At 44.3% G+C, this 25,239-nt stretch overlaps 3 protein-coding genes and 1 long non-coding RNA gene across 4 annotated transcripts; 2 read left to right on the top strand and 2 right to left on the bottom strand.

The window, feature by feature from the left end:
• LOC8076123 (cytochrome P450 97B2, chloroplastic) lies at positions 516 to 6,139 on the bottom strand. Its single transcript, XM_002451583.2, has 14 exons — positions 5,831 to 6,139; positions 5,397 to 5,598; positions 5,123 to 5,230; positions 4,765 to 4,849; positions 4,054 to 4,289; positions 3,695 to 3,868; positions 3,566 to 3,613; positions 3,384 to 3,443; positions 3,192 to 3,278; positions 3,021 to 3,109; positions 2,730 to 2,821; positions 1,212 to 1,273; positions 982 to 1,131; positions 516 to 890 (listed from the first exon to the last, which is right to left on the bottom strand). The coding sequence occupies exons 1-14, from the start codon at positions 5,941 to 5,943 to the stop codon at positions 675 to 677; spliced, it is 1,722 nt and encodes a 573-aa protein (XP_002451628.1). The 5' UTR covers positions 5,944 to 6,139; the 3' UTR covers positions 516 to 674.
• LOC8077186 (urease accessory protein D) lies at positions 6,481 to 9,385 on the top strand. Its single transcript, XM_002453328.2, has 7 exons — positions 6,481 to 6,722; positions 6,862 to 6,936; positions 7,653 to 7,697; positions 7,800 to 8,030; positions 8,148 to 8,230; positions 8,678 to 8,849; positions 8,958 to 9,385. Exons 1-7 carry the CDS (start codon positions 6,549 to 6,551, stop codon positions 9,075 to 9,077), a joined length of 900 nt encoding a protein of 299 aa, XP_002453373.1. The 5' UTR covers positions 6,481 to 6,548; the 3' UTR covers positions 9,078 to 9,385.
• Positions 15,698 to 19,997, bottom strand: LOC8077185. Its single transcript, XM_002451582.2, has 4 exons — positions 19,444 to 19,997; positions 17,005 to 17,079; positions 16,738 to 16,878; positions 15,698 to 16,568 (listed from the first exon to the last, which is right to left on the bottom strand). Exons 1-4 carry the CDS (start codon positions 19,615 to 19,617, stop codon positions 16,182 to 16,184), a joined length of 777 nt encoding a protein of 258 aa, XP_002451627.1. The 5' UTR covers positions 19,618 to 19,997; the 3' UTR covers positions 15,698 to 16,181.
• Positions 22,312 to 23,990, top strand: LOC110434989. Its single transcript, XR_002452623.1, has 2 exons — positions 22,312 to 22,361; positions 23,223 to 23,990. It is a non-coding gene; the product is annotated as an uncharacterized LOC110434989 (long non-coding RNA).

Raw genomic sequence — 25,239 nt, 5'->3', positions numbered from 1 at the left:
CTGCATGCATCCCGTGGCGGCACGGCACAGCAACGCATCAGCTGCTGCACGCCCCAGCAGCCCAGCTTTGATGCACATGGTGATGAACTGACGATGGTGATGATAATGCTACCTGCCAACTGCCATGCCAAAGCAAACACATCACTGAAACCTAACTTGGTTAACAGGACAAGATGAGGTTACCTGAGTTCAGAGATCAGAAGAAACGGGACACCTCAGCCGAGACAGATAGTGGCTTACGCTATCTCTGCTGTCTCATCAGTTCGGTTGGCATGAAGTGCGTGTACAGGTGTTTTTAGGTGCATGCATGCAACTATGCAAGCAGTACTTGCACAAGAATGTCAAGCTGAAATAGATTTTAGGGGTGCAAAGGGGTAACCTTTAGGTGCACCTCCAAACCTCTTTAGTTCAAATATTTGTACTACTTCTTATTTTTTTTGGAGAAGTAGTATAAATATTTGAACCAAAGAGGTTTAGAGGTGCACCCAATCATCACTCATTTGCACCCCTAAATAGATTAGATATATACGCAGAAATGGTTGCCCCTATTGCGCTACAAGAAATATTTCAATGTACATGATTCCCCATCCACTGTTCATGAGGCTGTTTAACTTGCCTAGAGCATATCAGAAGTCAAGAATGAGAGCTACTTCTCAATGTAAAGCTATGTTTGATCAAGTCCTTTTCCTCAGTCTGCACCACAGCCCATTCTTTGTGTGGATCGTGGCGCCTGTCACCATCTCTACTTCGTCGGGTGACCCTCTCAGCTCCACATCAAACTTCCGCAGCAGCAGGGCCAGAGCTACCGTCGACTCCAGGAGCGCGAATTGGTCCCCCACACATTTGCGAGGCCCACCGCCAAAGGGAAGGAAAGCAAAGTCTGCTATGATCTGGTAAAGAGCAAATTGATATGTTCCTACTTTCTTATAACTGGGAAAAAATTCATGCAGCAGTCGAAGAGACAAAATTGTTGAACCTGACCTCATTGGGGTACATTGCACCAGGACTCCGGTCAGGATCAAAACCAGACCAGCCTTCTATGCTCTCATCCTTCTTTGGAACTGAAAACCTCTCAGGTTCAAATTCATTTGGCCGGTCCCAAAAATATGGGGATCTGTGGAGGTTGTATATCTGCAGTGCCAGAATTTACCATAAGTCCATCTCTGTTGCACAATCCTATTCAAGCCATTTCTGCAGTTGCCTAAACTCACCGAAACAAATATATCAGTCCCAGCTGGTATTTCATATCCCTCTTTTGCTCCGTTGTATCCACCTGGGTACATAGATGATCAGGCAGAGTTAGAAGGCATGTACCAGCCAAGGCAACATACCATGCTTGTCACTAAACTAATTCATTGAAAAAAAACGCAAAGTTTCAACAAACATCACAGTAGTAGGATGCATCTAGTGAGATCAAATGGGAGACATAAATGGGCTGAATAGACATCGAGAAACTGACTAGAAAGCATGTTATACATGATTTAAAAGAACGGGATCACTTTGGCGATTCCTCATACCTTAGGTGCAATCCAAACGTGCAGTGAACTAAAACTACTTCCACGTTCAGAAATTTAGATAAGAACCTCATGCCATAAAGTCATTTTCATCAGTGTCGGATCCAGGATATAAATCATGGGGGTACGGGCCTAAGCGATGCAATTCATTAGCAATGTAATATGGACCAACAACCAAATTACAATAAAATAGTTAGGTGCGCGGATCTACGGATACAATTTGGCAAAATTCATCTGCAAGCATACAAAGGTAGTCATCACCAAGGTCTTGATAAGCATATTAGTTGTTTGTTCGTTATCCTTAATGAATTGATTCAAAGTGGATGAAGAAATCTTTTATGCTTGATTGAGTAGTCCATAAAAAGATCACTGATCCTCTTATGCCATAACGATCTACATAAATAAAATTAATTATTTATCAACTAATTTATGGATGATTTTTTTTTCTAAAAATTGACTGATTGTTAAACAAGATCGAGACTGAAACTTCACATTTTTTATTGTTGGGAAGAGAAAAAAGAGTCAAATTTATCCTAACTTGTTCTTTCATTTTTATCTTCTACTGGTGCTATGTGTATTGGCTCACTTTGGGCTCGAGCCTCCTGAGCTTTAGAAGAACTGTAGGCTATTTTTCCGCTCAGATAAGCAGTTGAGCTTAACGGATTGCTATTTGATAAGGTGTTCTAGATGTATAATGTATTATAACTATACACAATTAGCTATAGCTGTACCCCCATGCACCTATACTACATCCGCTCCTGATGTGCATACATTTTTGAAATACGAGTTACAACAAAAAAGTTTTACAATACTGGAAAGTTTCCTGTCCACAGTTTCACAAGTTGAAATTAATGGCAGCTTTCTTTATCAAATGAGAATATAGGTATTATTTAATCAGAATTTCTGTGCTGATGACATGCCCTTCGGCCTTCACAACATAAGCCATGCATCTGCCCAATTACCCAACAACCACTTAGCATCGTTTTTTTTTCTTGAATACGCAGGAGAGCTGTGTATCAAAGATGTTACATGACACCACACATGCACACTCAAACACACACACACACACACACACACTCACAGCCTATTAATTAACACAAACACCAGTAACAAGAACAGCGACTTCAACCAAACTAATCTAAATGGCCACTCAAATGACCACTAAACACCTTTGTATTGTTCAGGAAAGAAATTGCATTACAGAGAAGATGGTACCTGGCAACTTGTCTGGCCGGAGAGAACGCCTAATTAACAATGGTGGCTGAGGATACAAGCGAAGAGCTTCAAGAATAATCAATTTTATGTACCTAGAGGGCAACACAAAAGTTTCATGAGAGGAAGGCAAATTCATTTCAGATGTATAAATATAGCTAGTAATTTCAGACAAGTCGGATGCCATGGGTATGCTAGTGTTAATAATCTGATCATATTTTTTATGAAACAATAACCCAATGATATTCATTAAGCAATGGAAAAGAGTTCAAAATAATGGTATAGGCGACATACTCCAGTTTCTTGAGGGATTCAACAGTAATTGCCCCATTGCTGAGAACAGAATCAACCTCTGCCTGGGCTTTTCTCATCTTGGTAGGGCTCTGCATGACAGCACATTATGAGCATACGATATTCAAGCAAAAAATTAATTACTTGAAGAATTTTGTGATAACATCTGTGTACCTGGGCTAGCAAAAAAACAGACCATGTCAGAACAGCAGCAGTTGTTTCATGTCCAGCAATAAGCATTGTCATTAGATCATCTCGAAGCTGTCACAACACATACCATGAAATTTATCAACTTAATTTGCTGCAAATAGGAAGAAATAGAAAGCATAACATAAAATTCTAAAATGCCCGGTTTCCGCAATTTACCTGGCGATCATCAACATCAGCTCCCCGCATGTCAACAAGGAACCTCAGCAAGCTTGCATCCTAAAAGCATTATGACACAGATATAGATATTATTCACCAAAAATCCCTAGATGTTCGAAAGGTAAGCTGGTGAGTACTGACACTGAAATGAGTTAACAAAGGAAGGAGGAACAGCAGCCAACCTTCAGAGAAGAGTAGTCCCTTTGCTGGAGCTTTTCCACATCAGCTTCCTATATAGCAAGTTTACAACATCAGAACTACAGCAAGCTTGTTAAAATGCCACAACTGAGCTGTGTTTCAGTTGCACAAACCTGTCTTGTCTCCTTTGCATTTTTTATCAGGTTATCAAGGCAATTGTTGATCACCTTGAGGTCACTATGGAACTTGCGCTGCCTTGGAACTATCCATTTTGTGAAAGGAAGATTCCAGTAGGGGATGTAGAAGGTAGAACGGTGCTCAGCTTCAAAAAGTGTTCCATAAACTGCCTGCACAATGGAGACAGAAGCTCCTCAAAGCAGGCAAGAGAAAAGTAGCAGAAAAACACAATCCCATATCTACCCAAGATAGCCATAAATTATGAATATTCTTCTCTACTTTCAATCTCTATATGATCAAGTGTAATACATCCTATGCACAAATAAACATAAGATAGAACTACAGATATACCAACCTTGATTACAGGAGATTCCTTAGTAACCGAGTCAAAATCAAAATTGAACACACCCAAGCCAATGATATCGAGTGCCAAATTGGAGAACTCAGCTTCAAGGTCCACTATAGTCGATTTTTGTACACGAGCTTCGCTTTCAGTAAGCTCTTCAAGCTTTGATATTGTTCTCTCTGAACATTTCGTAAATGTTCTCACCATAGCTTCTATGAATAAGGCATGGAACCCAGGTGTTATAACTGCAGAACACAAGGGTAGGAAAAGATGTGCCATTAGTAAAATATTATGTGAAATGCATACATGAAGTTCAAATTATCTCTAAAACAATTCGATTATGTTGATTGACCGCCTCGTCAAACATCAGTAACTGTTAAATATAGCATTTAAAAACAGAAAAATGGTCAATGGTTCATCCCTCAAGGCAAAAAAAACAAGCTAATGAATTCCGAATTGAAAGAAGACCTAGGATGATTTTGCATGCCTAGAGATGTCACTTTCAGAATACACAGTTGAGCTAGAAATAACTTTCAACAATTAAGACAGGAAAAACAAAACTAGAATGGACTGGATTTGAAGCTCAGGCCAATGATCAACCTGCTACTTTTGACTAACAGTATGGGCTATGCCCATAGAATAATAGAGCAATCTGCAGTATTATAGTCAGTCCAAACTAGAAAACGCGGAATATATGATTGAATATCCAACCTTTCTAACCTTTTCTCCTTTGCTTCCAGGTATCAAGGTCAGCAGGTATAAGACCCTTCCCCATTATGGGTTTTAAAATTTCAGCAAGAACTCCCTGATTTCAAGATAATAACATGTAAGAAAGAAACCCACCAAACTACACCAATTATTATTCAGAAGCAAAGCCATATCTCCATGACAAGTAATAATATATTAATATATGCAAAGTGCAGTTGTAGGGCAGCAATCATGCTATACATAAGCTTGCAACCATCATGAATGTAAGGTGATCATGGTCCAAATCCTTGTATATTCCATAGTTTTCAACAATTGTTTTTCTCTAACGAGTTTTCAACAATCTATATCTCACACATGCTAGACAGCATACCTTATCATAACAGAAAGCGTTCTCCCGGAGGATGTGTCTAGCAACAATAGGGTCAGAGACGACAACAAACGATTTGGGCCCAAAAGCAAGCTTGTAGACAGAGCCATGCTGCAAATTAAGACATAATAACATGTCAGTGTTGCAGGAGCTATTCTCATAATTTCTGGATCGAATTTTCCTATATGGTAAACTAAGTGGAGAACAGAATTATCTAAGAAACGAAACGATGGCAATGCACGAGACGCGGGGGTACAGGAAGGAGCTGCGCATTCACCTCGAGGAACCAATCATAGAGCGAGAAGAAGAGGGGCTTGCCGAAGAGGTCAGTAACGGCGCCCTCCGCGACGGGCATGGCCCCGAGGTTGCCGCCGCTGAGGAAGTTGGTCAGCAGGTTGCTGGCGTTGTCGAGCAGGTTCCGCTGCTTCTGCTTAGGCGGCGGAGGCTGCTGCTGCTTGTCGACGCTGGTCGACTGGCACCTGCACAAACGCGCAAACGGCACGGGCCGATCGATCAGCCACTCAGCCTTGCAGTAGTACTGATTGTTCTATCAGGTACCAACAGTAATTCGCGCGAATTCAGCAGGCGGGCACCCCCCAACTGCAGGCTGGAGCCGGCAGCGCGTTCGTTCCCGTGGTGGCACAGTGCAGGAAACAGGTCGAGCACCTGGCGGGCGGCCACGCGTGGGTGAGGGCCTGTACGCGCGCGTACCTGAAGCTGAAGGTGAGGCGACGCCTCCCGTGGGACGCGGACGGGGCGGAAGCCGCGGAGCCGAGACGCGGCGAGGCGGCGGCGGGGCCCGGGAGCAGCGTGGCCGCGGCCATGGCGCTGGATGGAGCCCGGCAGCAGCACAGAGCAGTCAGGGTGGAGCGTGGTGGCTGGTCACTGGACCTGCACGGACAGAGATAAGGTGGCCGCGCCCCGCTGAAATTGAGATTGAATTTTGGCGTGATCGGAATATCGGGTCGCGGTGGCGGAGAGGAGAGTGGTGCGCTCGGCCTGGCCGGTTGCGGGCCGACCACGGAACGTGGTGGCCTGGACGGCGCGGTGCGCTGGTCTGGTCCGGCCAGGTGGCCACCGGACCGAAACGTGGAGCGCACGAGACGAAGCGGTGCTCCAGTGCCCACTCCACTATCTTCCATTTCATCGAAAGTTTGATTGGAAATCACCGCCGTTGCCCGTCGGCAAATCACCTGATTTTCCTCTCTAATCCTCCGTTGCTAGTTGCAAGCCCATTAGGACGTTCCGACGGCCCGGTGACTCGGTGGGCCGAACAAGAGATAATTCTTCTCGGACTGGGCCTGCTTCAATCCACGAACGAGGCAAATGGACGACGATCTGGTTGACCGCCGCCCCATCGGGGGTTAGGCTAGGCACGGACGGGTCGACCGTCCAATCACCACGCGGGTGGTCTGGTGGTCAGCCGGCGATGGCGGAGGCGGCGACGGGGGCGGTGCGGGTGGAGAGGGTGCGGGGGAGGTCGGCGCTGACCCGCTGCTTCGCCAGGTACCCGCTCAAGCTCATCGCCCCGTCCAAGGTGGGGCCCTCCTCCTGCGACGCGGTCTGGCTCTACGCCCTCACCTACGGCGGCGGCATCGTCTCCGTGAGATCCCGAGGACCTCCTCTCCAATCTCTGTTCTCTCCGTTCTTGCCCGCCGCGCTGTTGCTGGGTACTCGCGGTTCAGAGGTGGTTGCTGTAGTGTGATTTGCTCATGGTGCCGCGCCCGCGCGCGCCCTTGCAGGGGGACACCGTATCGTGCACGGTTAGCGTCGGCGACGGGTGCACGGTGGCGATCACCACGCAGGCCTCCACCAAGGTATGCTGCTTGCTTAATGAAGCTTGACTCTACGATTCCTGCCTATAATTATACTATGGCTGTTTTGTATGGTCTTGTGATGCTTTACTCGTGTAAGCCGTATGGTGATTCCAGTACTCGCTCTGTAGGAATGTATGATAAACAGGAGTTATGACTTATGAGCCTTCCAGATGCACTGTTTAGGCTGCATTAGTACATTGTGGGTGGCATCCCTACACGGGTAATTTCTTCATCCGCTCATGGTAGAAACTAGTGGCTGTTCCTCACAATGCTGAACACATGGACTGGCGTTAATTCTCCAGATCTGGGAGCTCTGCCACTTGTGTGTGTCTTTTAAAGTTCAATAAAGAAATTAGGTAGCTGATGACGTTCCCTTCATAAAATTTTGTACCTCTGATCTTTCTAGCTTTGGGATACTTCTCCAGTGCCCTGCTTCAGGAAACCATATAGCTCAGTTATTACCATGCCTAAGCTTTCATGCATTGACAAGTTCTTCATAGAAAATGTCAACTGAAAATGCTGGTTTTCTTCGTTCAAGTCTTTTGTCTACGTGTCAACTGAAAGCTAGTTTCAATAAAATCTGTTGTATATTTCCTGGTCGGCAAGCACTCGTGTAAGCTTAACAAGTCCGATGATGAAATTGTCAACTGAAAGCTATTTTGCTTCAAATCTGCTGACTTTGTTTATACGCTACTGATCGGCAATTATTTTTGTAGGTGTACAAGGCTGTGGGTTCAAAATGTTCTGAACAGTTGCTAGAGGTAATCCTTCTTGCAAGACATTTGATATATTAAAGGGCTCTTAGTTCCATTATTACTGCCAAACTAGAAGATCCATGATTAAACATTTATTACATGCAGTAGGCCAGAGTTGGGGAAGATGCCCTGCTTGCTGTTATTCCAGACCCTGTAACCTGCTTCTCAACTGCTCGGTACCACCAAAAGCAAGTTTTTCATGTCTCTGCCAATTCAAACTTAGTAGTTGTAGATTGGTTTACAAGTGGCCGTTATGAGAGTGGAGAAAAATGGGATTTTAGCTTCTACAAAAGTGTGAACCATATTTTCTTGGGAGATCAGCCTCTCTTTATTGACTCGGTAAACACTCTTGACCTTCTCCTCCTAGCATGTTCTTCATTATGTTAAATTGTTAATCCATTTCTATTTTTGTTTATGTTGTTCACTATTCTTAACACGCCATATATATTTGAGCAGACTTTGTTGGAACAAGGCTCGACTTATAGCATTGTTGAACGGATGCAGGAGTACAATGTGATTGCGATGGTTGTGTTACTGGGGTAAAGTCAATACATCATCATCTCATACACATATTGCCTTATGCTCTGGTTAACTCCTTTTGAAAATTTGAAAGTTGTTTTCAGATAGCACTACACTGATGAATTTGCATTACTCGCTTCAGCCTAGAAGCTAGTGTTTTAGTTTTACAATTATTATTGTAGGGCACAAAGTTAACAGTGCCATATGCTATGATTGCCTATTTCTGTTTCTTTCAATATAGCTAACAATTCACTCCTGTATTCAGAGGAAGAGCTAGTGTTATATGCAAGGGCCTTGTCTAGGATTTGGTCTTTTATATTAGGAACAAATTAATAAAAGAAATTATTAGGAATCAGGGCATACATTTTTGGATTTTAAGCTACTATGTGCTTGACGGTGACGGAAAAGCGTGGCTGACACAATCCAAACCATAATGCTCATGATTCATGGCATGCTTTCCTCTGAAGGCCAAAGCTGAGGCACATACAAGACAAGATGCAAGACGAAGTGAAGAAGCTGATGTCTGGGCAGCTGCGCCCGCCCACATCCGGCGGTAGCCTCTACACCATGAGATCACAACTTCCCCAGCACCCACAAAGGCCTCAACTTGTCGCCTCTTGCAGCCCGTTCGGCCGCACGGTTTGTTGCTGCCCCATCTCATCGTTGTGCTATTGAATCGAGGCTTATGTGTGTGCCTTGGGCCTTTGTCTTACGAAGACCGGCATCTGTCATCGTTTTTGGCCGCAGGGAACAGGCATGGTTGCTCGGGTAGCCGCAGTGAACACAGAGCTCGCGTACAGCTTCTTGAGACACCGTCTAGCCGAGCTGGAGCCGTTCCTAGGCGCTCCCCCTTATGCCGCATCATGAAGCTGACATAGAGGCTTGAGGAAGCTGGTGAATGCTGATGCTGAAAGGATCCCTGGCCTCCAGTTTGCATGCATGTGGATGAAGCTGCAAACTGTTGGATATTGTGTGTCGTCATTTTCATCTCAGGTTTGTCAGGAGGCCAATTGTAATTGTAGAAGAACTTACATGGTTGCAGTGAAAATGTTGCAACTCCCTGGGTGGAATAGCGTTGCCTGGACATGACAGCGTGAAGCAGACGCGTTTCATCTGTCATAATATGGTAATAACATAATCTGGAAAAACCATTTTTGTTGCAGAACAGAGGGTTTTCACAGGAATGTTTTACAAGAACACGGTGGAGCTTTCGAAATTCTGAACGTTGCAACACAGCTTCCCCGTGGGGCAGTAGAGTACTCGTACTTGGCAAAGCAAGCAGTAAGCGAGTATAGTACAGTGAGGTGGACGCCACGTAGGCGGCCATGGTGGTGCTGAGGTGGGTGGGGGGGAGCTGGAGGGAGGGGAGACCAACGGTCAAAACTCAAAAAAGTGCCGTACAATAATGGAGGTGGTGTGGGGATGGCGCGCGCACAGGTGAGATGGGGGCGGGCGCTGCCTCCCTTTCCCCTGCAGCTTCAAGAGCTGCCGCAGCGCCAGCGATTGGACCACCCCTCCTCCTGCTGCTCCCCAGGCCCCAGCCTCTTCCATCATTATTGCTGCTTTGCCAGCTGCGTCACAAAAGGGGGTCCAACATGGTTAAGGCTTTGTTTAGTTCCCAAAATTTTTCAAGATTCTCATCACATCGAATCTTGCGGCACATGCATGAAGTATTAAATATAGACGAAAACAAAAACTAATTACGCAGTTTACCTGTAAATCACGAGATGAATATTTTGATCCTAGTTAGTCTATGATTGGATAATATTTACCACAAACAAACGAAAGTATTACAGTGCCGAAATCCAAAATTTTTCCAAACTAAACAAGGCCTAAGCCGGCTTCTCTCCAAACTCTATCAGAGCAAATTTGAGTGATTTTGAATATTTAAGCCGCCTTCTCGGAGTAAAATCTGCCACGAGTTTGTGTCCAGTGAATGTGGCCAAGCAAGCAAAGCGCATGGGCCTCCTTGTCGATCGGTTGCTAGCAATGTGCATGAACAAAGGCTTTGTTTAGGCCTTGTTTAGTTCCAAAATTTTGGCAAAATGAGCACTGTAGCAATTTCGTTTGTATTTGACAAATATTGTTCAATCATGGACTAACTAGGCTCAAAAGATTCGTCTCGTCAATTCCGACTAAACTGTGCAATTAGTTTTTATTTTTATCTATATTTAATACTCCATGCATACGTCTAAAGATTCGATGTGACGGGAAATCTGAAAAATTTTGCAAAATTTTTGGGGAACTAAACAAGGCCTTAGTTCTCACAAAATTTTGCAAATAAAAAAAATAGATTTCTCGTTACATTGAATTTTACGGCTCATGCATGAAGCATTAATATAGATAAAAATAATAACTAATTACACAGTTTGCCTGAAATTTGCGAGATGAATTTTTTGAGTCTACTTAGTCTATGATTGGACAATATTTGTTAAATACAAATGAAAGTGTTGTGCTGTTTATTTTGCAAAAAAATTTAGAAGTAAACCAGGCCAAAGGCACAAAAGTTGTTGGTTTGGTTGGCCCTCGGCGCACTTCAGGCCTCGTTTAGTTCCGAAAAAATTTCGGATTTCGACACTGTAGCACTTTCGTTTGTTTGTGACAAATATTATTCAATTATAGACTAACTAGGATCAAAAGATTTATCTCGTGATTTACACCTAAACTGTGTAATTAGTTTTTGTTTTCGTCTATATTTAATACTTCATGCAAGTGCTACAAGATTCGATGTGACGGAGAATCTTGAAAACTTTTTTGTTTTCGGGGTCAACTAAACAAGGCCTCAAAATCTTGGGCCTTGTTTAGATCTGAAATTTTTTGGGATTTTGACATTGTTGCACTTTTGTTTTTATTCGACAAACATTGTCTAATCATAGAGTAAGGCCTTGTTTAGTTCCCAGAAAATTTTGCAAAATTTTTCAGATTCCCCGTCATATCGAATCTTTAGACGCATGCATGGAGTATTAAATATAGACGAAAATAAAAACTAATTACACAGTTTGGTCGAAATTGACGAGACGAATCTTTTGAGTCTAACTAGTCCATAATTGGACAATATTTATCAAATACAAACGAAAGTGCTACAGTGTCGATTTTGCAAATTTTTTTGGAACTAAACAAGGCCTAACTAGTCTTAAAAGATTCGTCTCGTAATATACAGATAAATTGTACAATTAGTTTTTGTTTTCATTTATATTTAGTGCTCTATACATGTGCCGAAAGATTCCGAAAAATCTTAAAAGTTTTTAGCATCGCCGATCAGGAATTCAGGATTCGGATCACCCCACTGACCGAACTGGGGAGAGAGAGCACAGAGCAGTGCATGCAGGATGCTGCCAGCGGCTGGCTGGTTGGTTGGTTATGTTGCATGTGGCAAAGCTGACAAGCGCGGTGTAGCAAAAGATGAGGAGAAGAGAGGGAGGAGTCCATCCATCACAGCATCAGCATCAGCATCAGCATCAGCATCAGGGGACTGAATGTGAGTGAGGTCCAGCCCAGCCGTGCAGCCAGCAGGAGTGCAGGAGGGATCGGAGGTGTAGCAACATGTCGTTGGGGGTGGAGAGGGGGAGCTTTGAGTCCTTTGACACCACAGGAGTGCAGGTATATATACTTTGGTTATCGCTGCTTCTCCAATATTGGCAAAAAAAAAAGAAAGAACCGCATCAGTACCTCACGGTAAAAATACCACTACGACCAACCCGTGGATCTTCTGTGCTGTGCAACAAAAGGGGAGCTACAAAAGCTAGCAAACCCAAAGCAGTACTACTAGCATGCATGTCCACACCGCACGTTCGACGTGTCGGCCCGGCCGGCAACGGGAGCTCTCTCTCTCTCTCTCTCTCTCCATTGCATTGCATGTTCCCCGATCGGCAGAAGCAGAATGTGGTGGCGGTCCCTGCTCGGATCTAGACTAGATTGTGGTCGCGCTAGCGCTCTAGCAGCACGTGTGATTGGCAAACAAAGGGCACAAGACGATCTACTCCGTACAGAAGTATTGTTGTTTGAATTAATAATACAGCTAAAAATAAATAAAGCCCTAGGCTCTGTCAAAATAGTAATAATAATAATAAAGCCCTAGGAGGGCCACATCTCAAAGGTGCCAGTGCCAATGCCCATGTTTGGGCACAGCCGCACAGGTGAGGTGTACGGTCACGTTGCATCGCATGCGTGAGTCATGAATTGACCATTCCACGAGAAGAGTGTGCACTGTACATCAGCAGCCAGCCAATGTAGGGAGTGACGAGACCACCCAACATACGAAATTGGCTCCAATGTACTAATATCTTTTGTTTACATGCAAATTAAAAGCAATACATCTAAAAAAATTAAAACAACTTACTATTTAAAAGGGATAAAGTATATATACATTATGTTCTAGCATGCATCGTGTTGCTTCTACCGTAGTACAAAAGCTTAGCATACATTTGATGTGTCATGCATTGGGATCGGAGATGACGATACGGTGGGTGACAGATTGAGCTCCATCCTCTTTTTATTTTTGTGGAAGGAGGAAGAAGAAAAGGAAGGAACAAAAGGGAAGGAGAAGAAATGAGAAAGAAGCAAAGCCTCCAACATCCTATGCTACATCCACCACTGCTTAGAGGAGATCTTGGCCGGGCATTTCCAAACAAGGGCGACAGTGATCCGTCGGATGGTCGGTCTTGTGTGCATGGAGTGGAGGGCCATACAAACTAGCTCTAATCTGACCCTTCCAACACGAGCTCATGATTCATAGACTCTTGGTTGTCTAGCTAGCGATAGAGCAACTTCACTTCATCTCTTATGAGTATATTATATATTCTGCTCACTCCATTTGAAATTATAAGTCACTCTTTTGTATATGGTGCTCGCTCTCGCCACCTGCTCCTCGTTCCCGGTGTGGGTGCTCGCCCATGGCGCTGCTAGACCGGCCATGGTGGTGGTGACAACCCTCTTCTGTCGCCATGGAACTCCATGCCTCTCCTTCCGCCTAGGTTTCGGAGTCCAAGTTGTTATCAAACAATGGTTTGGGCTAATTTTTAACTGAATTCACTGTGAGCCTTTTTCATTTTTTAAAAAAATAAGGAAATAGGTGTTTTTTTATTAAGAAAAAGAAGAGATATAGACTTCAACCTGAATGGTGAGGTGTATGGTCACATTTCTTACCCAACTAGTTGAGCTAGACTGACTCGTAGAGCTTTTTCACTGCCGTTAAAAAGATGTGCTAGTACACGTATGTATATTAGAGTGCTGGAAACTGGCTGGTAACTTTTAGATCCTCTTCACTGATGAACAACAACTAGCACGGAGGGCATGCGGTCAACATGTACTCCGGCCTGCAGCACAAGGTTTATTAATTATATATATATTTATATAGAAGACACACATGATTAAGTTAGTGGCTATGTGTCCCTATATTGCTGAACGAGAGAGATTTGCTAGCTAGCTAGTAGCGTTTTGCCAGATAGTGATGCTGCTCGATCGAGCTTGTTTTGGCGCCTTGCTGGAACGTCCTTCGATTCCTCCCACCGACATGACCCGCAGTTCCAAATTAGTGACTGTCGGGGATGCATGGATCATTAGCACCCCTCGGAATGCCCACCACACCCAGCTAAAACAACAATTGCATTGCATTGCATTTTGTTTTGATAACCAAACAAGAATTGCATTGGCTGCTGTCAAAGTTGCATCGATATCGTGTCGCTCGTGCGTGCTCGTCCAGGTGCACTCCATCTGTGCATGCATGGATAATGGACTTGCCCGGTCACAATTGCTCTAGTAGTATCTAACAGCACAAAACGGCGACATCCATGGCATCATGCATGGAATTATAAGCCATGCCAATAAGTGAAAAACACGGCTGAATGACTGACAGATAGATAAGCTCAACCGAACAGATATGGCTGGTAGATACGACTGATAAGCTCATCTGGTTTAGAATTTCAGGTTAAACTTCGATGCAGTTATGTAGTAAGTGTATGTTTGATAGAGCTAATTGTTTCTTTAAATTAAAATAACTAATTGCTAGTTAGCTAAAACCTTTGACCTTTTGAAGTACCTTTTGATCTGTCATTATAGTGTCTCGTGCCTCGTGGCCGTGACATGTCATTCGATACAACCAAACAATTCCCAGGTTCCGAGACCACTACTGTTGGTCACTCAAAAAGCCATACATGAAAAAGGTGCCCAATGGCAGAAGTACCGCTATTCTCTTCGCACTTTAGTAATATAAAGTTAACTTGCTAGCCCACGAGAACTTAAGAAATAAAAATAGAGTATACATGAAAAATATTTAAACATAAACACATGAATCATAAAAAAAATGTAAGCTTAGCTAGCTAGCTAACTGCCTAACTTACCACTATCTCTCATTTTAATTGAATAAAATATTATATGCGCTAGTTGTTTTAACATTGTTGAAGCTGCCCTAAACCAATTTTTAGAGTTATCTTAAGTTATATTTTTTAAAGTTTGATTAAATTTACACTTCATTTGTTTCAAATTGTAAGTCGTCTTGGCTTTGTTTTGGTATATAGCTTTTGCTACATACCTATACATATATAGATACATAGCTTTGTAAAAACCGTTCTATTTAGAAAAGCTAGAGAAACTTATAATTTGGAATGGAGTGAGTACAAAAAGAGCCCCAAAATTCCTGGAAATATGTTTGAGTAACGGAATGCCACAAGTATCGTTATCTTTGCTAAATTAAATCTTATGTGTATATATAATTATCTAGTTTTTGTTGTTGATAATACATAGGCAATAAAACCTCACATGAATGACTTTTCTACTTCCTCCATTCCAAATTATAAGTCATTTCAAACATCTTTTAAGTTGACCACAATTATAGAGATAATTATAAAGATTTATGACATCAAATATATAAGAATATTGTGAAAGTATAATTGTTGAAAAATCTAATGATATTTAGTTGTCATCTTTAATGTTATTATCTTATCATATAAATTTCGTCAAACTTGAGATGTTTTGACTCTTCAAGATTTTTGAAAACTTATAATTTCGAATGAAGAGAGTTTATTTTTTTTTATCTTGGTAGAGGCTAAAATGACCATCTGTCCTCTAATATGGAAATTCTCATGTAAAATCAGGCATCAAGCCATTTGACACTACGTTGGACTAGCACTGTATTTTGCATATTGCATCACACCTGCCACCACTCTCTCTCGTCTTTTTCAGTCTCTCTCAACTCTACACACCAGGGGACAAAGACAGTGGTCCATTGCAAAGTGAATCCCAACTGCATCAAACAACCAGGTCACAGCAACACGACTGGAGAGTTTGGACCGGAGCTGGGCGTGTGCATCACATGCCGGTCAGGTCAAAACTCAAAAGCAACGACAGGGACGGACACACACAAAGTTTACAAACGATGCATGGGAGCTCTGTCTCAGGCCTCAACAGCTGCTAAACACCAAACAGGCAGCTGAAAATCACTTGAGCCCATGGAACGGATACAGACCACAGTGGCACACAAATATACCATATTCAGTCTGGGGGAATTTTTATATATTACTTATATATAGGTGTGGAAGTGTATGCAAGTAACCCTTGTTACATCAAATACAAAATTGGTAGCCACCTCGTATGGGCCCCATCCTGCAAATGTGGGCCCCACTTTCCAGTGCCTACCTAGGCCTGTAACAAGGGAACTGCTTTACAACCGTCTCCTCTCCCTCTCCCTCTCCCTCTCCATCTTTCTTAAGTCTCATCAACACACACACACAACTGCCTTGAGGTGGCCATGGCCCTAGCAAAGCTGCTAGACGGATCCACAAGGCCAGGCCCTTCCCCAAGCAACCGACCAACCAGCTCTCGTCTGATCTCTACAAGGCTAATCACCATTAAGACTATTATAACACACTACTAATTAATAGCCACGCCACCGTCACTGCAACCGCTACTACCAGCTAGCTATAGCTGGTGATAACGAGCAGCAGTAGCAGGGACATGAACGAAGTTACGAAGAGCTTAGGCCAGAGGGGACCTGTGGGGGGCACCCTTCCTCCTGTTACCGCCGCCGCCAAGCGACAGCACGATCTGGGGGAAGAACCCTCCCCCTTTCTTCCTCTTTGCCGCCTCGCCGCCGCGCCGCGCACCGCCATCCACCCTAGTGTCGCCTCCATTGTCACTTGATCCCCCGCCACCGCCATTGCCATAGTGCTGCGTCGGGTCCTCGAGGATCGAGTTTGGGGTCACCTGCCCACCGTCGGTGTCATCGTCGAGGTCCGAGCCATCGACGCGGAGGTTCTCGAACCTCGGGAAGGCGAGGCGGTCCGGGTCCCCCGCCACACCGCTGCCGCCATAGTACTGCAGGATGTTGGACAGGTCCCCTCCCTGCATCATCACATGATCCACCTGCGTATATGCAAACCATGTGACATGTATTGCCATAAGTCGTCATGCATCGTGGAATTCAGCATGCCGTCCTCACTGAATGATATGATGATGCACCATATGGCCATGGGCGATGATGATGTAACACTTGTGAAGAAGACATCCTTGTGGTGGGTTGTTTTTAGCTGACCTTGCAAGAGAGGGAGCAGAAGTGGAAGGGCTCCTGGAGGATCCTGTCACATGTGAGGCAGATGTTGCCGGAGCCCTTGAAAGGCCTGGACTGAGGCCTCGGCTTCAGGAAGATCACCTTGGCACTGTTGATCGTGTAGCTCTGCACAGTCACGTCACAGAGGGAATCGTTAACAGTAAATCATCAGCTCAATCAAAGTTAAAATCATAGTATCAGTGATACTGGAATGCTTAAAATCATTTCAGAAGTGATTTTGCAAGGAATCACCTGAACACAGGAGCAGTCGATGAGCTTCTCGAGGTCGCCAAGGCGGACGACGTCATGGTACACGTAGCGCCGCACCTAATTAATTCAAAACAAAAACTTAACCCAAGATAAAACGAAGCCACTGTCTGCGTCGAGGTTCGTGCTAATTAAACATGTTTAGACAGGCTACAATCCTGGAGTTTGAAGATAATGCAGGTAGTACAGCAGCAGTACAACTTGGGTTGGGCCACACAATGGCCCATGCTTTGACCGGCCGGGCGGCAGTACCACCTCCAGTCGTGATCTTATCATGGGAGACCCTAAACCAACCCTAGTGACGGAACTGCCCTTGGAGGATCTGTCCTCTAACAGGAAAATCCAACGCAGGATTGGGGGCACAACGGTAAAAATCTATACCAATGGCAAAAAATTCACTGGCCGTGAATGAACAGTACCGACCGAGGTGGGGCCCTCCAAGGGAAGAACAGTGTTGATGCCTCTGTTTGGTAAAAAAGAGGAGGCGCGCAGTTACCGCGCGGGCGCGCATACGGTGGTAAATCTGCTTTGCCCTGCTGCGCCCCGGAGGCCGGAGGAAAAGTAGAAAGCGCGATTCGATTTTTACCGGGGGGCGCTGCAGAGGGGGCCGCGGCAGGACGAGCAGGAAATGTTGCTATACATGGCAAAACAGTTTGGATAACCAGGCCTAATAATGGAAGCTCGCACACAGCAGGAGGGCGATTACGCAGAGAATCCAATCCGATCAGATCCAATCCGAAGGGGAATTCGAATTCTTGCATAGCATCCGACGAGACGAGACGAGATGATCATGCATTGCCAGTTGCAGAGGGTGAAAAAGCAGCCCTCAGAGAGACAGAACTGGGCAGTAAAAACTTTTGCAAGCAAGAGGATAAGATCAAACAAGCACACAAAGCAGCATGATGATGAATGCTCTGGTGTGGAAATTTTCGGCAGGGCATGGACATGGGTGGCTATTTCCGGCGAAAGGCCAAGGAAGAGGCAGGCGGTAACTCCCCCACAGCTTTCTTTTTGCCTTTTGCGTTGGACTCGCAGCACCAACAACTCCTGACCGGATTAGTTGCAAGAAAGGAGAAAGGTGGAAGAAGAAATGGCAGCGACAAGACAAGCAAGGGAGAACCGGATGAAATGATTTTTACCCGCATGCAAGGGAATTCGAATTTTTACCCTCCCCCGAAAATTAGTTTTGCCATGCATAACTAATTCAAAGCCGAAGAGATTAGGAGGATCTGTAGCTAGAATTTGTATCAATTTCTAGAGTTGTCCTAAGTCAAACTTTTTAAACTTTGACCAAATTTCTAGGAAAAAATACCAGGATTTATAGTATCAAATTAGTATTGTTAGATTCATCATAGAATATATTTTCATATAATGTGTATTTTATATTATAGATGTTGTTATTTTTTTCTATAAAGTTAGTCACGGATCCTAGGAATTGATTCTTTCGGGACGGAGGAAGTACTACCTTACCCATGCACAGAATTTATTTCCCGGGTAGGTAGGAGCAGAAAATTACCACAATGAAGAAGTAGTACTACTGCTCCCCTCCGGATCATGCATAGGATTTTGTTGTTGTTCAAATTATAGGCGACGGTTATGGCAGGACCCAATCAGCGCCCGGCTCGTTCTAAACCGAAATTAATCAAGAGAGCGGCATGCATGCATGCATGGATGGATGAGCATGAGCATGACCCAACCCAACCCAACCCAACCAAATCAAAACCTCACAAGGCGACAACGGAGAGGACCGGGAGCAAAGTACAAGTTTAGCAACAAACTTTGTACGAGGGAGACGAGCGATTAGCGAGGGATTTCGTTTCCCCCACACAGAACAGACGAGACGAGGCGCACGCATCAAATCAAATCATATGAAAACGGTAGGGGAATTAGGCTTAAGCCGGGACCAAATCTAAGGAAGGGAGGGAACAGCGCGTGAAAAGACAGCACACGACAAAACAAAAGCGAGATACTATACTACACACAACAGCGGCAGCCCCATGATCCATCATCCATGCCATCCCTCCTCCTCCTCGTCTACTACTTGTAGGAAGGAGGAGTAGCATCTACCTACTCCTACTCGCTTCGCCTTCGCCATGAAGAGGAGGAGAATAATAAATAAAGAAATTGATTGATTGGTACTCCCGTTCGCATCCATGCACAAGAACCGAGACAACCCAAAAAGCTGCTGCCTCCAACGAGCAGAGCAGAGCGAGAATTGCTGCTCTGGTCTGGTATGTAGGAGTAGAAATTGAGCAGATCGAGCGAGTGGAGTTCGTATAATTGTACGATCATGTCTCTGTACAGTGGCGAGACAGATAGAAGTGTCTGGTAGCAGGCAGGTGCATGCCATGGCATGGCAGGAGATCAAGGGAGACGACGGGGAGAGGAGGAGGAGGAAGAAGAAGAGGAGACGAAGGGGCTGACCTGGAGGAGCGGGTGGTGGCGGTGCGCGGGGGCGCAGTGCGGGCAGATGCTGGCGCAGCAGGCGAGGCAGAAGATGTTGCGCTCGTTCTTCTTGCGGGACTCGTGCGCGGGGCACGCCACGAAGAAGCTCTCCGCCACCAGCCCGGCCACCCACCCGGCGGGCGCCATCCCCATCCACCGAGACCGAGACCGATCGATCTCCCCGGAGGCCGCCACTCCGGGACGGATCTCTCCTCCTCGCTCCCTCCCTCCGATGTCCGTGCGATCTCTCTGGCAGCACGCAGCAGGAGGCAATTCTGCCCGCCGTGCCGACCCCGGCCCCCCCTCTCCCCTCCTCCTCCTCCTCTTCCTCCCCTCTCTCGCTGCTGGGCTGGTTTGTATAGTAGCGGACCGGACCGGACCGGGCCTGCGGTGGTGGTGGTGGTGGTGCAAGGCAGGCAGGCAGGCAGGCAACGGCGCAGTAGTACTAGTACTACGTGTGCTTTGTCTCGTAGCTGCGCTCGCGAGACGAGAACCAAAGATAGAGACGGGGAATGCCAACGACTCGCTACATCATAATTGGGTTGGAGACTACTACTACTACTCGTATTTATATATGATGAAGACGAGCGAGAGAGAGAGAGAGAAAAAAAAAAAAGTGGAAGGCTTTGGGTGCCCGTGCGTGCGTGCGTGCCATCCCAAATTCCCACAGTATATACGGTGCTACTAGCTAGTGTGTCTTGCCACGGTCTCAAACAAAACACTTGTACACCAGACTGCAAATTAAGTGTTTGTACACGAACTATATAGTATATGCGTGTTGTGTTTCTCGACATCCTGCATGTATGATGTATGTATGTATTTGACGACACAACAACTTCTTCTTATTCCTAATGACTGGATTAGCTAGTCACCGATGGGGAGCAGCAGGAAAAATGGCTCTTGTAACGAACATACTATAGATCTGCGGATGGAACGGTTCTTCCATTCTAAGGCCTTGTTTAGTTCCGAAAAAATTTCGGATTTCGTTACTGTAGCACTTTCGTTTTTATTTGACAAATATTATCCAATCATGAACTAACTAGGATCAAAATATTCGTCTCGCGATTTACAGACAAACTGTGTAATTAGTTTTTGTTTTCGTCTATATTTAATGCTTCATGCATGTGGCGCAAGATTCGATGTGATGGGAAATCTTGAAAACTTTTTGGATTTCGGAGTGAACTAAACAAGGCCTAATTTTAGAGACCTTATCTCGAGCTAGCTTCCTAGGGAACCAGGTCTTGCGCCTTCTAGAACCTCATATGATCTACTGTACTCGCTCTCTCCTATAATATAATATAGTGTATTCTAATAATTTTAAGACAAAGTAAGATAAAATATAAAAAAATAACATTGTACTTAAGGATAAATTTTGAATGATAAAATGTAATACGGAGGGAGTATAATGACCTGAGAAATAAAAATCCAGTCTATATTTTCAATCGACTCAACATTTTCTTTCTACGTACTACGTAGATTGTAGCCTCCTTCAAAAAAGAAAAAAGTTGCAGGCCCTCTATCTAGTGTAGGTGTACTGTGAGTACCATCTTCCCTCGGCTGTGGCCGTTTGCCATCTTGGACTGTAGCGCAACGCGTCCCAGCAATGGGGGCACAGCAGAGCAGAGACCTCACCTGGGCCGGTGCAGAAAGAGACGAGGAAGAAAAGCGTGCACAATAGCAAAGCAACGGCCAACAGGTGAGCGAGCGAGTCCGTCATGACACGGTCCATCGGGACCAGCCTAATGATTCGTACTCGACCGGTCGACCCGTCGTGGGCTCGTGGTCGTGGCAGCGCAGCTACGCCTACGCACCTCCAGGGGCCCTTCTTCTATTTTCCCTCTCTTGGGTCCTCCTCACCACGTACGTACTCGTACTCGGGTCCAAATAAATTACCGCGCTACTCTTTCTTTTTAAATCCGAGTACCCTAAAACCATAGGAACCTTTGGTTGGTGAATATGATTTGTCCATAATAAATTTCACCAATATTTTTTGAATGTACGCGGTTTGGTATCGACGCTGATATATATTAGCACGTATCGTCTTCACTTGGCTTGATCTTCGTGAGTGATCGGGGTAAGTTAAAAGTCACTCCATTCTCCTCGCACGAGAGAAATTGGAGCATCCGTGGCTCTTTCTCGAACTGACACGTGGCATCCGATGTTTTCCATAGAAGTCCTCCCCGCAATCCACTTTATATGACGTGAGAGGTTGGGGCAAAATTTCAGAAACACCCTCCTAACCCGCAGCCCTGGCCCGACCTTGCGAACCCTCATCTCTCTCCTTTCACTCTTCTCCCCACCGCCGCCACCATCGCAGCTCCGCCCCTTCCCACGCAACCTCTACACTGCCATTGCTCGAGCATGGAAGCAGCGTGGCCTCTGCTACTACACAGGGAGCGCATGGATCCATGCCACATTCGGTGGTGTGCGCGCAGAACTCGCCGCCCCCCATGACGCCATGATCGACGGCGGTGGAGGAAGCACTAGCCTCTTCAAGCCCTCTCCTCCCCGCTTCACCTCCATGACAGCACGAGCGCCGTCATCGCTCCATCATGGGAAGCCGTGTGGCCTCTGCGATGCAGGCGAGCACATTGAGCCGCACGAGATCTGGCGAAACTCGCCAGCTCCCACAGCCATGGTCGGCATATCAAGAGGAATCACCCCTTTCCTCTTTGCATCCACTAAAGAGGCTCGAGGTGAGAAATATTTTAGACATATTTTGTTGATCCGATGTCCTCGCTCAGACCTACCGGTTTTGTTTGTAAGCTCACATTTTTACTGATCCTATGTTCTGGATTCAAGGTCGAGCACATAAACAGGTCAGTCATGATGGCAAAGGGGTCCAATCCAGACGTGACATTGTTCCAACTCATCAGCGTCCTTTCTCCATTCTGCAGGTATGCTGCTGCCCCTACGGCCCTAATCTGCCGGTCGTCTTAAGTTCTTCCATGGTACGGTGTACAACTAGGAGAATTTCCATTCAGCCGCACCAATTTTGTTGTTGTGTTTCATGGATTTCGATTACATTATCAAACTATTGGTAATATCATCAATAACTTTTGCATCTAAAATAGCCTTGGATTGCTGTCATGTGCATCTCATACCGCCATTTTAGGCCTTGTGGTGGTAGGTAGCACCTCTAATGCATAGCCCGTAGGAATGCTAGCATGAAGTCTGGTTACTGCTTGATTTCCTTGTGTGTAACCCCTTGTATTTACTAACTGGTTGTAATTCCTAAACAATTATCCTTAACTACCAGCCTTTCAAATGTGTGCATTTTGCTTGTTTTGTAACAAGATAATTTTGTTTGTGTTCTGACTTGCGACAAGCCAAAATAGGGACAATTAGAATCATACTTCAGAAGGTCAGGTAGAGTAGAGCCAGTTGATCTTGTCAGTTTTTGTCTGAAGCCAATCGCTGAAAATAACTAGGGATATTTGCCATTAAGTTTTGCCACATGACTCAACAAGGACCATAACTCTGATCCCAAAAGAGTTGAGTTAATGATAGTAACTAGGAAGTAGGGTTGCTTGCTAAGATCAAAGATTTGAAGCATTAGGATTAGACGTGTGTGCATGATGTTTTGATAGAACTCCTTCCGCAGCTTAGAACTCTTTCCGCGGCTTAATGGTAAGTTCACATTTCATTGCTTGGTATTTGTTCTCTAGGCCTCTGAATCTTTCAGTGTTTAACTTTATAATTTTTTTTATTTGTTTCAGTGTTAGCATATTCAGTTGCTTACATTACATGATTTGTAGGTCTTGGTGATATGGCCTGGACCTTTCTTCTACACATGGTGGTGAATTGATATAAGCCTGGTTTCTTGGAAGCCTTCTCATATGCATGTGCTCCTGATATCCACGGCTCACGAATTATCTCGTGATAACCATACCCCTTAGGAATTTAGGTTGGTTGTCTTTTATGAAATAATATCTTGGCTAGGCATTAAACTATTCAAGACTTGAAGAGGTATATCAATGTCTTAAATATATTCAAGCCGCCTGAGGGATATATGGGATTAGATAGGTATATGTTGTCTACGGTTTTATTATGGGCTGCAATTACAGATTGAATAGATTAGGTGCCACTATTATTTGCATCGAGGCAGCGTGCCGTTCACTTATGGACACATGTTACATGATTTCTAATTACAATCCATGTGTGCCTTCATGATGATTATATTTTGTATTTACAGTATGTTGATGTTATTGGCTAGACTCTAATTTCTATGATTTTGCTGCTTAGGATTCTTGGACAAAAGGAGCAAGCAGGTTGATCACCAAATATGCAAGGGGGTGGCATACATTATGAAAGCCCCCAATAGTCCCCCAGTATTAATTACAAGATCGGGATGATCATATTGTACTAACTTGAATAGCTACTATATGCCAACTTTGATTAATGTGTTGTCTGATGCAAAAATCTTCAAAGATGTATGATGAAGTTAATGTAATTTGACTTTAATTTGTTTTAGACTGTGCAAGAAGTCTTACTGTTTCATGTAAAAAGAAAATTTTATTTGGTTTTGTCATTTTATAAAACAAGAAATGTCATTGCCGAAACTTTGATCAAATAGCTAAGTAGTTATAAGATCACTTAAATAGTCAATTTAGGGCGCCCGAAGGGCGCCTAATGTTCTAGTATGATTGATTTCATCGGTTCTACACGGCCTTCAGGTCCATCGACCTTTAGTCTTGTTTGCCCTTTGTCATTCACTTGGTCCATCAACGTCAAGTCTCTCTTCTAAGCCTCTAACTTACCCTACACGCTCACACGCGGTCCTTCTCACCCAAACCTTTCTTCGATCTTCACCATCTTTGCCACATGAGACTGATATACCCTATATCTTCATCGTGGCCTTCATTGCCTTCTATGCTTTGCTTTACTTACTTGTTGTAACTTATTTGTAAGTGCTAGTTTGTGTGCAACAACCTTAAAACTGACAACTACAATTGCATGCGAGAGTGTATTTAGCAATAGTGCTTAATAATTTCATAGGCAATGATAATATCTTAGTGTGCTATTTTCTAAGGACATGATAAGTATGATGGCCCTAAGGACGTGTTGTTAGCATGAATCTTTCTAGTCCTCAGGTCAAGTACCACAAGTGGGGAGTGAGCATAAATTTTTCTGGAGCCTCACTTGTCCATACCTCGTCCCCACTTGGGGCCATTCGGTCCGTACAATTTGCCCAAAATGCGCGTGAGCAAGATAGGAGAGGCACGAGGCAGAGTATATGTAAAAGAATATATTGTTATTTCAACAACAATAAGGGGGTGTTTGGTTAGAGATGTTAAAGTTTAACAGGTACTGTAGCTCTTTCGTCTTATTTGTCAATTAGTGTCCAATTATGGACTAATTAGGCTTAAAAGATTCATCTCGCAAATTATTGTCTAACTGTGTTTTTAGTTTTGTAAATAGTCTTATATTTATTATTTCATGTATATGTCCAAACATTCGATTTGACGAGAGTTAAACTTTACTAATACAAACCAAACAGGGCCGAGCAGTTGTTAGCTCCCCTCCTCTTGCTAATGAATGAGCTAAAAGTTAGGCTAAAGTTTAGCCTCCTTTTAGTCCATCCATATGTATACCTCACGAGTTAAATTTTATCAGCTAGGAAGAGCAACTCTAAGAGCTCAGCTATTTTTGTTGTGGAGGCTATTTTATAATTTGCATAGCAAAAAGTAGGCTCTAACAGATGTGTTATCTGGTTTTATAAAATAGAAAGTTGACTATACCTTGAATTTCGATTGCCATATATAGCCAACCACT

The sequence above is a fragment of the Sorghum bicolor genome, chromosome 4 (genome assembly GCF_000003195.3).
Source record: "Sorghum bicolor cultivar BTx623 chromosome 4, Sorghum_bicolor_NCBIv3, whole genome shotgun sequence".
In the NCBI taxonomy this organism is placed as follows: Eukaryota; Viridiplantae; Streptophyta; class Magnoliopsida; order Poales; family Poaceae; genus Sorghum; species Sorghum bicolor.
The sequence above is the reverse complement of the archived record's forward strand: the minus strand, read 5'-3'. Positions and strand labels throughout refer to the sequence as shown.

Bases quoted from the DNA above. Each gene is read 5' to 3' on its own strand.
- LOC8076123 (XM_002451583.2), bottom strand. From the start codon at position 5,943: ATGGCCGCGGCCACGCTGCTCCCGGGCCCCGCCGCCGCCTCGCCGCGT. The intron at 4,850-5,122 runs GTATGCTGTCTA...TCTTGAAATCAG, and splicing joins ACGCTTTCTGTTATGATAAG to GGAGTTCTTGCTGAAATTTT. The intron at 3,614-3,694 runs GTTTGTGCAACT...CTTGCTATATAG, and splicing joins ATGCAAAGGAGACAAGACAG to GAAGCTGATGTGGAAAAGCT.
- LOC8077186 (XM_002453328.2), top strand. From the start codon at position 6,549: ATGGCGGAGGCGGCGACGGGGGCGGTGCGGGTGGAGAGGGTGCGGGGG. The intron at 8,231-8,677 runs GTAAAGTCAATA...TTTCCTCTGAAG, and splicing joins GCGATGGTTGTGTTACTGGG to GCCAAAGCTGAGGCACATAC. The intron at 8,850-8,957 runs GTTTGTTGCTGC...TTTTGGCCGCAG, and splicing joins GCAGCCCGTTCGGCCGCACG to GGAACAGGCATGGTTGCTCG.
- LOC8077185 (XM_002451582.2), bottom strand. From the start codon at position 19,617: ATGGGGATGGCGCCCGCCGGGTGGGTGGCCGGGCTGGTGGCGGAGAGC. The intron at 16,879-17,004 runs GTGATTCCTTGC...GTGACTGTGCAG, and splicing joins TCGACTGCTCCTGTGTTCAG to AGCTACACGATCAACAGTGC. The intron at 16,569-16,737 runs GTCAGCTAAAAA...GCATATACGCAG, and splicing joins TCTGCTCCCTCTCTTGCAAG to GTGGATCATGTGATGATGCA.